The sequence below is a fragment of the Anabrus simplex genome, chromosome 6 (genome assembly GCF_040414725.1).
Source record: "Anabrus simplex isolate iqAnaSimp1 chromosome 6, ASM4041472v1, whole genome shotgun sequence".
Classification (NCBI taxonomy): domain Eukaryota; kingdom Metazoa; phylum Arthropoda; class Insecta; order Orthoptera; family Tettigoniidae; genus Anabrus; species Anabrus simplex.
In genome coordinates, this window is record NC_090270.1 from 188,770,059 (window position 1) to 188,786,616 (window position 16,558).

Sequence of the window (16,558 nt, forward strand, 5' to 3'; positions counted from 1 at the left end):
CCGACTACGGTGGTACGGGCATGTGATGAGGATGGAGCCTACAAGAACAGCCAGAATAAATTTGGAAAGAGAGGTGGAGGGGAAAAGACCTTCAGGAAGACCTAAAACCCAATGAATGGTCATGATCAAGGTTGATCTAGTTACCAGAGGATGAACAGTGAATGATATTCTCCATGACAAGTTGTATATGGACAGGAAGAAATGGAAGAGACTCATTAACAGTACCCGGGAAACTGGAACTGTACAATGATGATGATGATGATTATGATGAACTATGATCAGTGGAAAACGGTAAAAAATTGCGTAAACATACTCTGGGATGGGTTTAAAGCAATTGTTGAGGAAAGTGAGAACAGGTTTGTACATTTGAAGGGGATAAAAAATAGATAGATAGATAGATAGATAGATAGATAGATAGATAGATAGATAGATAGATATATAGATATGGTTTATTTTAACTGGCAAAGTTAGGGACACGTGTCCGTGTCTTACATTTAACCAGTGAAATACATAAATAACTTAAAAAATACATAAAATACTGAATAAATGAAAACAGACTGAAACAAATTACTATGGCACAATGCTATCCTGCTGTACATAAAAATATCTGTTATAATACACAATATAAACTAACATTTTGCTTCCTATGAAGAAATGAACATACAACGTACAACGAATTACAATAATAATAATAATAATAATAATAATAATAATAATAATAATAATAATAATAATAATAATAATAACGAATGCAAAAATCAAACACTATTGCACTGTCATCCGGTCAGAGGCTCTATATGCAGTGGAATGTCTCGCCATGAACAAAGAAGGCATGATGGAGAAACTGGAGGCCAAGGAAAGAAAGATTTTGAGGAAAATCTTAGGTCCAGTCACAGACAATGGCGAATTTAGGAGACGGCACGACCAGGAGTTGTGCTTGCATGTGGAGAAAATAACCAACGTGATGCGGAAAAGGAGGATTACTTTTTACGGACACATGGCCCGAATGAAGTCAACACGGTTAACCAATTTCACTTTCCTCCAAGAGAAAAAGGCAAAGGGGGCATGGTTCAGTGAAGTACAGAAAGATCTGCAGGAGATTGGGATCTCATTTGAAGATATCCAGGAATGTGTCCCACTTAAGAAAAAACTCCAAGAACATCAGAGTTTCCAACCCAAGCCGAAGATGAAAACAGGAAAGGCATGGACGGAAGAGCGAAAGGAGCAACACCGTATACGAATGAAGGAGTACTGGACTAACATTAAAGCTCAAGGAAAACAGTTGAAATGACGTGGTCCTTAGTAGGCCGAAACGAAACAATAATAATAATAATAATAATAATAATAATAATAATAATAATAATAATAATAATAATAATAATAAAATAGATAAACTTACTAATATTTACAATTAATTTGTCCGGTTCCAGAAATATATCACATTGACGAATGTTACAGTTTTCGTGTGTTTACTGTGGGTGAAAAACATTAGAGAATGGGGATTTGGGATAAGGATAACTATGCAGGAAAACCATAGCTGAGTACTCTCTAACACTATTTATGAATAATAATAATAATAATAATAATAATAATAATAATAATAATAATAATAATAATAATAATAAGAAGAAGAAGAAGAAGAAGAAGAAGAAGAAGAAGAATAAGAAGAAGAAGAAGAAGACTGTCACACTACGAGCTCGTTTCATAAAGATATTTTGAGTACATACTTTTAAATCTTCCGTGGTTTCATATCCCTCTGACCTCCTGCGGGAGGAAGTTCCATTCACGGCTGGCCACAAGAGTGAAGGAATTGTTGTAGGTTGAGGATTTATGCTTAGGAATAGCGATTAATGTCGAGCTCAGCGCTCTAGTGTTTTTTTATCATGGTGTTCAGAAAGGCTATGAAATCGTTCATACAGGTAAGATGGGGATTGTAAGGTAAGGATTCAGTGCAATGAAGTCAGGGTATGCAGCAGTCTTCAAGGCGTAGCATTCCGAGGCTGACGTAAGACTGGGTAACATGATCTGAAAATTTCAGATTACATACAAATTTTACACAGGCATTCTTCTGTGCACGTTGTAGTTTATCTCGAAGCTCGGTTTTCGCGTCTTTGTAAACTACGTCACAATAATAGAATATTGGAAGAACGAGGGTTTCAACTAGTTTCTTCTTTAAACTGAACGGAAAAGTAAATCTGAAATTGTTTAATGTGTGCAACATGGCAAAAACTCTTCTACTCACAGATATTATCTGATCCGTCCACGAGAGGTGCTGGTCAATGGTTACTCCAAGATTTTTTACACTCTTGCAAAAAGGCAAAGCTTGATTTTAAAGTCGTACGTCAGGGATGGACATGCGGTAATTACTGGAAATAAGTCTTGGGTGGGCAATTACTATGGTTTGGGATTTTTTTGGGTTCAAAATAAGTCCATGCTGGGAAGACCATTTAATTATGGCCTCTAGATCCATAATTTACTCGATTGCTGTCGAAACGTCTGTTGGTTTTGCATAGATGTACAATAGTACATCGTCAGCATAGATGTGACGTTTACAATGTGTCAGCTGTTTAGCTAGGTCGTTGATATAGACAGAAAATAGCAAAGGAGCAAGGGTTGACCCTTGTGGAACACCTCTTTTCACATATTGCCACGAAGAAAATGTATCTTGATTGATGACACGTTGTTGACGTTCGTGTAAATAAGCTCCCAAACAACTCACGAGTACTGTAGGAGAACCCTAGGTGATAAAGTTTGGATAGGAGCAACTCATGATCTACAGAGTCAAATGCTTTGCTGAAGTCCAATAATACTAGAATTGTCAGTTTTTGCTCATCAATACCCTGTCTTATATTGTCAGTCACGCTTAGTAAGGCAGTACATGTACTGTGATTGCGTCGGAAACCTGACTGGTGTGGGTCTAATATGTCGTGGTCGTTGAGATAGTTGGTGATTTGATTATGCACAATGTGTTCGAGTCCCTTAGCTACTACCGACAGTATATTTATAGGTCTGTAGTCACTGTTTAGTCTAGGAGATTTTGTCTTCGGTAAAGGATGTACCAGGGCTATTTTCCAGACAGTTGGAAATACACTATTTTGAAGGGTAAAGAGAAGTAAAGAGACTAAGAAGGAGGTGCAAGTTGGAAAAAAGGAGATTTAGAAATGGCTGCGGTAGTAAGGAGAAATTGAAGGAACTCGCTAGGAAATTGAATCTAGCAAAGAAGGCAGCTAAGGATAACATGATGGCAAACATAATTGGCAGTCATACAAATTTTAGTGAAAAATGGAAGGGTATGTATAGGTACTTCAAGGCAGAAACAGGTTCTAAGAAGAACATTCCAGGAATTGTTAATGAACAAGGAGAGTGTGTATGCGAGGATCTTCAAAAGGCAGAAGTATTCAGTCATCACTACGTAAAGATTGTCGATTGCAGGGATAATGTCCAGTTAGAAAAGGTGACAAATACTAAAGGAGCATGAGAATTTACCTATGATAACGAAATTTACTATAAGACACAGAAGTTGAAAACCAGAAAAGCAGCTAGAATTGATAAGATTTCAGGGGATATATTGAAGACAATGGGTTGGGATATAGTACCATATCTGAAGAACTTATTTGATTATTGTTTTCATGAAGGAGCTATACCAAAGAATGGAGAGTTGCTATAGTAACCCCTATGTATAAAGGAAAGGGTGATAGACATAAAGCTGAAAATTACAGGCCAGTCAGTTTGACATGCATTCCATGTAAGATTTGGGAAACCATTCTTTCTGATTATATTAGACATGTTTGTGAAATTAATAACTGGTTCGATAGCAGGCTGTTCGGGCTTAGGAAAGATTATTCGACTGAAGCTCAACTTGTAGGATTTCAGCAAGATATAGCAGATATCTTGGATTCAGGAAGTCAAATCAATTGTATCCCAAATTACCTGTCTAAGGCATTTGATAGGGTGGATCATAGGAGACTACTAGAAAAAATGAGTGCAATAGGACTAGACAAAAGAGTGACTGAATGGGTGGCTATATTTCTAGAAAAATACATCTCAGAGAATTAGAGTAGGTGAAGCTTTATCAGACCCTGTCCGACTCGTTGACTGAACGGTCAGCGTACCGGCCTTCTGTTCAGAGGGTCCCGGGTTCGATTCCCGGCCGGGTTGGGGATTTTAACCTTAATTGGTTAATTCCAATAACACGGGGGCTGGGTGTATGTCTTGTCTTCATCATCATTTCATCATCATGACGCGCAGGTTGCCTACGGGAGTCAATTAGAAAGACCTGCACCTGGCGAGCCGAACCCGTCCTGGGATATCCCGGCACTGAAAGCCATACGACATTCATTATTTATCAGACCCTGTATTTAGAGGGGAATTCCTCAAGGCAGCATTACTGGACCTTTATGTTTTCTTATATATATAAATGATATGTGTAAAGAAGTGGAATCAGAGATAAGGCTTTTTGTGGATGACGTTATTCTGTATAGAGTAATAAATAAGTTACAAGACTGTGAGTAACTTCAAAATTACCTCGATAATATTGTGAGCTGGACGGTACGCCATGGTATGAAGATAAACGGGGTTTAAAGTCAGGTTGTAAGTTTCACAAATAGGAAAAGTCCTCTCGGTTTTAATTACTGCATTGCTGTGGTGTATGTTCCTTATGGGAATCATTGTAAGTACCTAGGTGTTATTTTTTTTATTTTTTTGTCGCACCGACTCAGATAGGTCTTATGTTGACGATGGGACAGGAAAGGGTTAGGAGTGGGAAGGAAGTGGCTGTGGCCTTAATTAAGGTACAGCCCCAGCATTTGCCTGGTGTGAAAATGGGAAACCACGGAAAAACATTTTCAGGGCTGCCGACAATGGGGTTCGAACCTACTATCTCCCGAATACTGGATACTGGCAGCACTTAAGCGACTGCAGCTATCGAGCTCGGTAAAGGTGTTAATATAAGGAAAGATCTTCATTGGGGTAATCACACAAATGGGATTGTAAATAAAGGGTACAGATCTCTGCACATGGTTATGAGGATGTTTAGGGGTTGTAGTAAGGAAGTAAAGGAGAGGTCATATACGTCTCTGGTAAGACTCCAACCCCAATTGGAGTATGGTTCGAGTGTATGGGACACTCAGCAGGATTACTTGATTCGAGAACTGGAAAAAAATCCAAAGTAAAGCAGCTCGATTTGTTCTGGGTGATTTCCGACAAAAGAGTCATCATCATCATCAACATCAGTTTGGGCTGAGAAGACTTAGGAGAAAAGAGACGAGCTGCTTGACGAAGTGGTATGTAATACCAATATAGTTGGTCCGTTTTTGGACATTATAAATTTTCCAGCTAACTCATTCCTGGTTGCCAGCGTTTTGCCCCAATGTGCCAAGTTGGGTTCATCAGTTGGTAAATAGCATACCTTAGCTGGCAAGCAGGGATGAGTTTGCTGGAAAATTTATAATGTCCAATAACGGACCAACTACAGTATATTGTACCAGGAAAAGTTTTTGGGGAAAGGGCACGAGTAGGACCTCAGGGAGTGGAACTTGGTTTTGGAGCCGATAGAGTAGGATAGACTCGCAGAGCGAATAATAGATGGTAAAAAAAATTTTTTTAACAATTTATTAATTCTTCACCCTGCAATATGATTATTGGACTCAAATCTGGCATTGAAATTAAAAGTTTGAACGAAATCTTCCTGAATTCTGTTCATGAAAATTAAATGAATATCACCGATTCCAAAGTCTTTCATATGTGAGAAGACGAGGTATTAGATTTCCACCTAAAGTCTTTCTAAATATGAGCATACACTTGTAATTGCAAACTGACATGAGAAATTAAATCTCTGTTAAAAGTTTTTCAGTTTTTCAGTTTGTAAACCTTGATGTATAGCACACTTGAAAAGCCTAAAATCTTTCTATGAGATATGAAAATTAAATTTGAAAATTAAATTAATCACTTCTGAGAAACTATGAGAACTCTGAAATATTTGTTCATACGCAGCACTGAAGTTTCCACTGTTCAAAATTAATGAGAAAATTTTAGTCAGTTTGTTACTACTCACTTAATGAAAGAAATGTTGCTACAAATGTTGAAGGATGGACGTCTGGAGTGTTCCGTGGAGAATCAGGGTCGGCGGTGTTCCCTTAACACACCATGTTGACGTCCCCCGATGAGGTGACGACGGCTGGAACTGGATCGTGTAGAATTGCAGCTTGTTAAGGTGATTTTTCGCACACGAAAAATTCACTTAGTGCGAGTAGTTATCACTGACACTGTCATTTACTGTTGAACACAGTTTATGGCATAATTGAACTATTTAAAGTCATTACTGAAACGTCCATAATTACACAGTTCACACTTGAAAAGGCAAATCATAGTCTATAATCACAGTCTTTGAACACGGTCATTAAGTCACTAAGGATTATTTTCTGATTATCTTGTTATTATAACGTCATATTACCTCAGAAAAAGTTCTTAGTATTCACCCAGATTACCACTGTAAGTCGTATACTAATATGGCGTGAATAAAGAAATACAGTTCAATACTTGAAGAGAAATGAGTTCTGGTAATTCTACACATTAGTTTCTGTAGAAGTTCAATATCATGTGAAGTAAACTAAGTCTACACGTAATGATATATTCTGTGAACGTTAAATATTTGATATTTACACTTCAATAAGTTCACTCGTATTATATTCTCAAATGTCTTTAGAATTAGACTGTAGTCGTGACGCGATGTACTAAATACAGTGCGACGTCTTTTATAATTTTACGGCAAGTACTTTCACCGTGACTGCGCGGACATACTGTACGAGAGTTGATCTCTCCTCTGTCTCACTCACACACATCTGTGTACTCATCCTTGTACTGCGCTGCTCTGCTTGTTAGCCTTGACATATATATGCCAGCGCTGGGAGGTGTGGTTTCTCTTGGCCATGTGACCGTGAGTGTATAAATTTCTTAGACTTTAAATTATTATAACTCAACAACCATGGGATGGATTAATTCGAAATTCACAGGGATTAACTTTTATGACGTCTGCTACAATTCAGCGTTTGTCCCGTTGAAATTGGTTAAGGCGTTGAAAAGCTTGCGAAAAGAAAATTCTTTTCGAGAAATATCTCTAGGGGAGGTGAGCTTCGAGCGACAGGTGACGTCACTTGACTTCGCCTAGTGCACTCGTGAAGTCTGGTACCTGTTGGAACATTCCTTTATTTAGATGTTCGTACGTCGGACGGATATTTTATGCTGGAATAAGGTTTCTTTCAATTGATATGGGCCAGGACATAGGCTTTCCTGGTACAATATTGGTATTATAAATTTACTCATTCAGAACAAATATTTCAGGTTCCCTATGGGAATCAACACCTTTATCATAAGCGGTATGTTTCGAGCTGTCAGTGGAGAGATGGCGTGGAACGACATTAGTGGACAAATACGTTTGAGTTGTGTCTTTAAAAGGAGGAAAGATATGAAGATAAAGTGCGAATTCAAGAGGACAAATTGAGGCAAATATTCATTCAAAGGAAGGGCAGTTAAGGAACTGGAATAACTTGACAAGGGAGATGTTCAATAAATTTCCAATTTCTTTGAAATCATTTAAGAAAGGACAAAGTAAACAACAGACAGGGAATCTGCCACCTGGGCGATGGCCCTAAATGAAGATCAGTGGTGACTGACTGATAAATATGGCATTGATTTAACACATGGGAGGCAGGCTGCGAGAAGTCTCATAGTACGCTTGCGAATGATTGGCGCTGGGCCCCGAGAAATCGTGTCTTTATGCACATCACTTTTCCTTGACCGCTGCTACAATCTGGTGCTGAAATTACAAGTTTCAAACAGTGTAGTCATGGAATATACAGTATAAGGTAGCTAATGCTGCATTCTTCTTTCTTTATACCTTCATCTCGTTAATAAAAAATATCGGAAATGTAGAGCTATTACTGTGTCAACATGGTGTGGCAATGCAGCTGCTAATGGATACCGATATTTGTAATGAATTATGTGATACCAGCTATTAGATGTACTGAGTGACAGTGAATTAGGTATTTCTAAGCAAGTTAGTGATTCCTAAATTAGTTTTGGAACTTTTACATCAAATCGTAGACAGCAAGTTCATGTGTTGGAATACAGCAGTGACTCCGATACAGCTTATACAGCAGATGATACATTCCTTAAAAAGGGAAAAGCTGATGAAGACTAAGTAATGTAGGTCCCTGTTCTTTGAAAGGTATCAAACCATACAGAACTACTAAGCAACCTTGTGGGTACATGTACCAAGTTTGAGGTCGATATCTTGAATAATTTTCGAGTTACAGTAGTTTTAGGAGAGTAATGTAATTTTGTTCTTGCAAGCTTAAACTATCCAGTCAAGCAGGGTTAACACCCTCTATTTGGAAACAATCACCAATGTGTTAACATCTAGTACATATAAACACATAGTACATAATGTTAAAATTTGGGTAAAAGTTCAACCTTTTCAATACAATGCGTTTTGTACGGGAATGTTATTTAAATAAAATATGTTGTAAAAGCATTCCTGCACAACACGCACTGTATTGAAAAGATTGAACTTTTACCCAAATTTTAACATTGTGATCTCAGTTCAATACGGAACATAATGAAGTTTTTAACTTTAAATACACAATACATACCTTCAAGACACTATTATGTTGAATTAAATGCCTATCTAGGGCTCTCATGTCATCTAGTGCAAGCAAACCGACTGCTGGCAGGGTAGGTTTCAGGGGAGACCTGCGCATTGCTATTTCCACATGGCTCACCAACTGCTCAGTCACTGATCGATCACCACTCGCCACCATAAACTGCCTGTCATGGTCTGTGCTAATGAACAGCACTGTCTGACTGTTGGGTCCAACCTGAAAAGCAACATTCCATTACAAACAAACAAACAAACAAACAAACAAACAAACCCACAAACAAACAACCAAACAAACAAACAAATCATTCAGATGATTACTGATCTGCATTTAAGCAGTCAAGCAGATGGCAGATTCCCCATCAACTGTTTACTTAGTCTTTTCTTACATGATTTCAAAGAACACAGAAATTTATCAAATATTTCTCTCAAATTATACCAATGCCCAATTCCTATAAATTACTATTTGCTCCAATTTATCCTCTTGAATTCCAATATTATCTTCATATTATTATTTCCTAATCTGCAAACATAGAAGAGTAGCCATAATGCATATACAGTAGATTTCAGAATTATAATACTGAAGTGGCACCCATATATTGTAGTTTAATTCAGTGTATTACCAATTATCACACAATTCAGAAATCAATTTTGGTACATGATTCATACTGCCAAGCATTTCTGGAGAAATAAGATCAGTTTGAAAAATATTTATGTGTAAATAATTAGGTGACGCTTTCAATGAACATATTGTGTGTGTGTTAATTGGTAAACTATATATATATATATTAGCTGATGTACCCGTGCTCTGCTACGGAATTCTACAGTGTATACAGAATTCTAGGTTAGGTAGTGTACACGTTCTGAACAAGATTATATTAAATTGCATAGCTCTTCATGTTACCCCAGAAACGCGAAGGAGAAGTCACCAAATGCCTTTTCTTATGTGAAGACTGGGTTAGGGAATTTTCATTGTAATGGTAGGCCCTCTTGCCTACCATCAGTCACAATCAAGTTGGAGAGTTTTCATTATAATGGCACACACTCACTCTCCACCTGCCTTTCTACATCCTCAGAAAGGCTGTCTTAGTGGTTTTCCCAACTAAAATCAACATAGATCAGTACAATGACACCAGTAGGAATGTTGCAATTACAAGCAATGCTATCATATGAAATACTCGATCAAATTTAAAACCACACATTTTCTCACTTTTAACAAACAGTACTACGCTGCCGATCTAACAATACAAAGTTCCAGAGCTGGAATGACCAGGCCGCAGATAGCCGTGGGCCGTGAACACTCTAATTTCGGGGGGGAGGGGGGGGACAATGGGGGTGAAGGCGGAAATAGTGTAGAGTCCCAGGGCAAAAACTACGCCCTCTTACTCATCTGTTTAATAGGAGTAGCCGATGAGTCAGAAAATCTCAATTCACTACACTGGCGGTGGAAACTTAAGAGGCAAATTTTTCCTCCAAGCCAGACGAGAAATCCCCTCTTCACTGCTAATTTGGAATAAAATGAATGTAGAATTTAATAAAAGTGAAGAGGAAGAAGCTTTTCTTAAGAAATGGCTCTTTTCAGGGTTGAATTTTGAGTTATTTAGTGGATTGTCGTGCTATAATTTGGAATAGGCCTAAATTGTAATTCTAGACAAGGTCATACTACTACTACTACTACTACTACTACTACTAAGTGAGCCTCTGCCTCGAGTGTGCACACGGCTCATTCAAAACAGCGCGACAGAGTAAGGATCGAATAGCTGGAATACTATGATGAACCAGTGTGTTACGTACCAGCAGTATCAGAAAATGTATGAACCAGAGGAATGGCATGCTAAAGAAGAAAGTTTTCTAACTCTCCAGCTCTTTCGCACCAATATTCAGTCTGGCTGTTATACACGGTACGCAACAGTAATCCCATCTATCGGAGTTGAGTGGCAGCATAAGAGACAAAGAAAATCACAACAAACAATGGTCAGTGTAATGTTACTGTTGATCAATGTTATGCGCTTTTGATATTGTAGGCCTTCACATTTAGTTTTCTTCCGACTCTGAAATACCGCTCTTATCATAGTCGGTACGGTAAAACTGAATAAAACATAAATGATTGGAAATTGTATTCTCTATAACTTTTGTTACGTAGTACTTTTCGATAAGATTAATAATACAGGTATTTAAAAATTATATTTTAGGTGCCTTCCCCTAAAGTACAATTTCAACTAGGGTGAATACAATTGTTTATAGCTTAGACTGTATCGTATTCCCCTACTTTATATATCGATTTTCATTAAATTCTGTTCACCCATTTTCTCGTGGCTCGGCATTGATATGGACTTAGCAACAAAAGTACAAATTCTTGAATATCTGCGTTGTCATAGCAGGTACAATAAAACTGTATAAGACATAAATAATCAGAAATTTAATTCTATATAACTTTATAGTTATGGAGTATTTATTGATAGGACGACTAATAACATAAATATTTGAGCATTGGATTTTAGTCCTTCCCCTAAACTACTATTTCACTCAGAGTGATTAAAATGTTTTATAGCCTAGATTGTAGTGGCGCATTCCCCGACTTTATATACCAATTTTCATTAACTTTTCTTCAGCCGTTTTCTCGTGATGCGTGTACATACATACATATATACATTATGGAAAAGTAAAAAGTGCATTTCCTTGTTACTGTGGACATAACCGACACAGAAATACCATTTTCAAATTCTGAGCAATGTACAGAAAAAAACTCTTATTTTATATATATATATCTCGGTCATCTCTGTCTGTCTATGCATGTATATATGTACGCACATCACAAGAAAATGGTTGAAGAGAACTGAATGAAAATTGGTATATAAAGTCAGGGAATGAGCCAAAACAATCTACAATTTTGATAAATGCCAAATTGCAACATTACTATTCTGTCATTTAAGCCTGAAGCGATTTATGCTAGTGAAACACTGTTTAAAATGAACACCAAATGAACAATGGATATACTGCAGAAGATTGACAGAAGGATTATCAGAACAATCATTAACAAAAAGCACCAGGTAGATAGACAATGGAGATTGTTACCTAATGCAGTGGTATGTATACCAGGAAAGTGAGTCAATATTAGACACAATGAGAAAAAGGAGAATTGCCTTTTTTCTGTCATATATCAAGATTAGGTGAAACCAGGGTATTGAAACAACTAATTAACTACTTTTGGAAAAGTAAAACAAAAAATAATTAGCTCACAGAAGTCCAAGATGATTTAGAAGAGTTGAATATTATGATACAACAAATTAAAACAGAGAAAGGGATTCTGAAAAACAAACAGAATTTAAACTAAAAACTTTGCAATGAAAACGAAAGGTCATATCTGATGATGAAAGGACAGCCAGGTTGGAAAGAATGAAGAGGTTTTGGGAGAGTTTCCCCAGCTATAATTTCAACTTTTATTCTAAAATTATGTATAGCACATGGCTCAATGCAGAGGAGGAAGATGTTGAAAGCTAAATTTCCAGTTAAATCTTTGAAGTCTTAAAATATGTAAATAAATAAACTGTTTCAAGAATGTTCATCTGTGTACCTTTATTTGCCATATGTAAAGTTGTTAGATCTATTGCTGTAAACATATGGTGAAAGTCACATATATGTGTACTCATCAATATCTATTGTGTTTTGCTGCATTGGTATGTTCAAGGTAAGGTGTTATGAAGTTTCTTGCAGTTTGACCAGTATAGTTGTTTGGCATTGCGAACATTTGAGTCTTTAAATTCCTTCATCTAATCCAACAGCGTGGAGTGACATGTAGTACATCATGAAGTACCCATCTGCTGCTGTGAAATGACATGTCCGACACGCATTGCGCCGCATCTGCATTGTCGTTCCATCTTGTGAGTTTCCTTTGAAGTATGTCCAAGGTCCATCTTGTGAGTTTCCTTTGAACTATATCCGAGGTCTCTTCAAAGCCATCTAGATAAAGCTTCATTCTTTTGTTTCATATATTTATTAATTAATTTTAAAGATATTTTCACCTTGTTATCGATGTATAAAATTCATCGACTATTCACTCATGTACTTTTCCTGCAATGGCTTTGGTAAACAAGGATAATTTTTCTAGAGATCCTATAAAAGGCATGTTAAATGAGTGTTTTAGTGATTATGAGGATAGTAGTAATAATTTTAGCGATGATTCTGATGACAGTGATGTTGACATAGCCGAATTAGACCGGGCTATTTGTGCTAGCTGTGGTAGTGCTGGGTGTAATTTTTACTGGGGTGACATGGATAATTACATAAGAAATAATCAATTTCTAAGGTCTTTTGACCCAAGGTTTAGCTCTAAATGTTGTACAACCGGTAAAGTCTTTGAAACATTTTTTTTCACTTGAACTCGTCCACGTGAGTGTAACGGAAACAAATCGCTACTCTTAGCAGTAAATAAAGTTCCGAGGAATGTTATTTCCATTTCAATCTAGGGTAATGGAATTAATTCTAGTCAATGAAAATGAGATGTATGTTATTTTAGCCCTCATGTTGATGAGAATAGTACAGAAATTAAATTTTAGTCTTACTTCTTGAAAAACTGTACCATTGTCATGCCCCTTATTTGATTAATATCTTTAAACAAATTTGAATCCATATGAAAATTACCTCACTTCAACGACAAGACTAAACACTATATATGGCAGCCTGAAAAGTTATTTCCAATATAATCAAAATTGGTTGGAAATGAACTGAGATATGGTAACATAAAACAGTTTGGTGCACATGTATGCTAGCCTTTAAATACCCAGTGAAAGCTCCTCCCACATCCAGTAAAGGCTAGATTTTTACATGCTCCCTCTCAGAAGGGTTAAATATCTTTTGTATTGTGTCATGCTACAGTGATTGTATATTAATTGGCTATTGGTGTTGTTTGTATGGAACGTTATTTTGTAGTTGTGTGTTTTTAAATATTAGTGACTTGAATTTAAAGGGGTCCTGGGAATTGACCTGGGAAGAGTCTTTTTGACTCTGGCAAACGGGAGTGAGATGTGTTGTTGCAATCCATCTAGCAACAAAAACATTAGGACTCGGCAAGTTTGAGTTCTCTAGCCTTTCTCACTTCAACTTCAAGCACATAACCTACAAGAGGTGCCACTGTTAAGCTGAGCAACCCAGTGGAAGGTTTGGGTACACAACCCCAGCGGGAAACTGGGTCGGCGAGCCGATCAGTGCGCAAGAATCACCAATCCATCATTGAAGCAGGCGTGATGATTAAGATTCACACCCTTTAAGTCAAATGATGAATGACATTAAGATTAATAAATTCTCCGGAGGTAAAATATTCCCACAATCGGATCTCCGGGTGGGAGCAGCTTTGTTGTCTCAGAAACAAAGATCTATTACAAATAAACCTCAAATATTCAATGTCTGTACCTATAACTGTCGTTCATTGCTAGGTAGTGACAGACTAGAAGAGATTCAAGAAGAACTTGGGAAGATCAACTGGAGTGTTGTTGGTCTAAGTGAAATACGTCGGAAAGGAGAAGACTGTCTCCTCTTAAAATCTGGAAATTTGTTTTATTTCTGTGGCGTGTCAGAAGAAAAACTGAATGGAGTTGCGTTTCTAGTAAACAGGAACATCACTGACAAGATATCGGTATCCAGCAGAATAATAGCTCGACTGGTTCTGAATGTGTCAAAAAGATACAAAGTGCAGATTGTACAAGTTTATGCTCCCACTTCAAGCCATTCAGATGAAGAAGTTGAGTCCTTTCATGAGAGTCTTGAAAAAATCTGTGAAAAAGGAAGAGATTGTCATTTCCAACTATAAATAATTTTGTGTGGCTATTTCTAGCCGAGTGCAGCCCTTGTAAGGCAGACCCTCCAATGAGGGTGGCGGCATCTGCCATGTGTAGGTAACTGCGTGTTATTGTGGTGGAGGATAGTGTTATGTGTGGTGTGTGAGTTGCAGGGGTGTTGGGGACAGCACAAACACCCAGCCCCCGGGCCACTGGAATTAACCAATGAAGGTTAAAATCCCCGACCCGGCCGGGAATCGAACCCGGGACCCTCTGAACCGAAGGCCAGTACGCTGACCATTCAGCCAACAAGTCAGACGTCATTTCCAACTGATCATTGGTGATTTTAATGCAAAAGTCGGCACCTATAAACTTGGTGACTCAGGGGTGGGCAATTACGGGATTGATGATAGGAACGACTGAGGGGAGAGACTAGTCCAGTTTGCAGTATATACCAACATTGCAATAATGAATACGTTCTTCAAAAAGCATCCTAACCAAAAATGGACATGGAGAAGCTCCAACTTCAGTGTTAAAAAACGAGATAGACCTTATTCTGTCAAATACGCCTCATACTGTGAAAGACGCCCCGGTTTTAAACAAATTCAATACTGGCAGTGATCACCGACTTGTAAGAGCAAGAATTGAAATCAATATAAGAGATGAAAGGAAAAAACTCTTGAAAAGGAAGAGAAACGTAATCAATCTCAAAAATTTTGAATAAAACAAAGAAGAATTCCAAAAAGTCATCCAAAGAAAGTTTCAGCTAACAAAGGAAGAAGACCTAGCACAAATGTTAGTTGTAAGTGCACAAGAAGTACGTGGCTTATGTAAGAATAACGACCAACCAAATAAATTCAGTGGCAAAACCAAAGACCTGCTACAGACGAGAAGAGACATGAAAATTCAAACTGATCGGAACACAATGGAATATTCTGAGCTATGTAAGACCTTAAGAAGAGAAATGAAAGCTGACATACAGAAGTTCAATGAAGAAACCTTAAGAACAAGTGTAGAGAACAAGACAAGTTTAAAGGCAGCTAAACGTAAGCTCACAATTGGTAAAAAAAATTGATGGAAACAATGGTCGAATTACTGAAAAGGAGGAGATTTTGAAAGGAGGAGATTTAGAATTTTATCAGAGACTTTCATAGCAGTCTGTAGAGTAAAACAAAGGAAATTTCGATAGCACTGGACCTAAAAAGTGTAACTAAAGTTTCAGATATACATCTTTCGGAAGTCAGATATGCTATAGACAACATGAAGAAAGAAACTGTTGCCGGTTGATATTCTGAAGCTTACAGGTGATGAAACAGTAAACCACTTGCCTAAAATCTTCACTTCTTGTTTACACAATGCTTCAATCCCAGCATCGTGGAATAAAGCAAAGATAGTATTATTGCATAAAAAAGGAAGTATTCACAATATCCAAAACTATCGCCCTATAAGCTTGCTCTTTGTTTTGTACACACTTTTTATGAAGATCTTGTTACATAGAACCAGCTCTACCCTTGACTCAGCCCAGCCAGTTGAACAAGCAAGATTCCACAGCAGATTTGGCACAATGGACCACATTTTTCTTTTTTTTCTTTGTTTGCTATTTTGCTTTACGTTGCACCAACACAGATAGGTCTTATGGCGACGATGGGACAGGAAAGGCCTAGGAATGGGAAGGAAGTGGCCGTGGCCTTAATTAAGGTATAGTCCCAGCATTTGCCTGGTGCGAAAATGGGAAACCACGGAAAACCATCTTCAGGGCTGCCGACAGTGGGATTCGAATCCACTATCTCCTGGATGCGAGCTCACAGCTGCGCGCCCCTGACCGCACGGCCAACTCGCCCGGTGGACCACATTTTGGCTCTGCATAAAGTGATTAGCAGAACAAATGAATACCGGATGCCTCTGTGCATAGCCTTTGTTGATTTTTAAAAGGCATTTGATACACTCAGCCATTCAGCTATCTTACAAGCCTTAGATGAGCAGGGAGTTGAGGTGGCTTATATCAGAATTCTCAACAACACCTACAAGACCTCTTCAGCCTTTGTTAATGTCGGTGAAGCAAATCCAGAATTTCCTATCGGAAGAGGTGTTAAACAAGGTGATCCAATCTCTAAACAGCTATTCTCAGTTT

At 37.8% G+C, this 16,558-nt stretch overlaps 1 protein-coding gene across 4 annotated transcripts in view; it reads right to left on the reverse strand.

Annotated features, from left to right (window-relative positions):
• The window catches only part of prd1 (pruning defect 1), a 256,253-nt gene that overhangs the window by 112,779 nt on the left and 126,916 nt on the right, over positions 1 to 16,558 (reverse strand). For all 4 annotated transcript variants that reach the window (XM_067150112.2, XM_067150110.2, XM_067150109.2 and 1 more), the window contains one exon: positions 8,649 to 8,873. In XM_067150112.2, the coding sequence (XP_067006213.2) occupies positions 8,649 to 8,873 (225 nt within the window). The remainder of the gene's footprint in view (positions 1 to 8,648; positions 8,874 to 16,558) is intronic.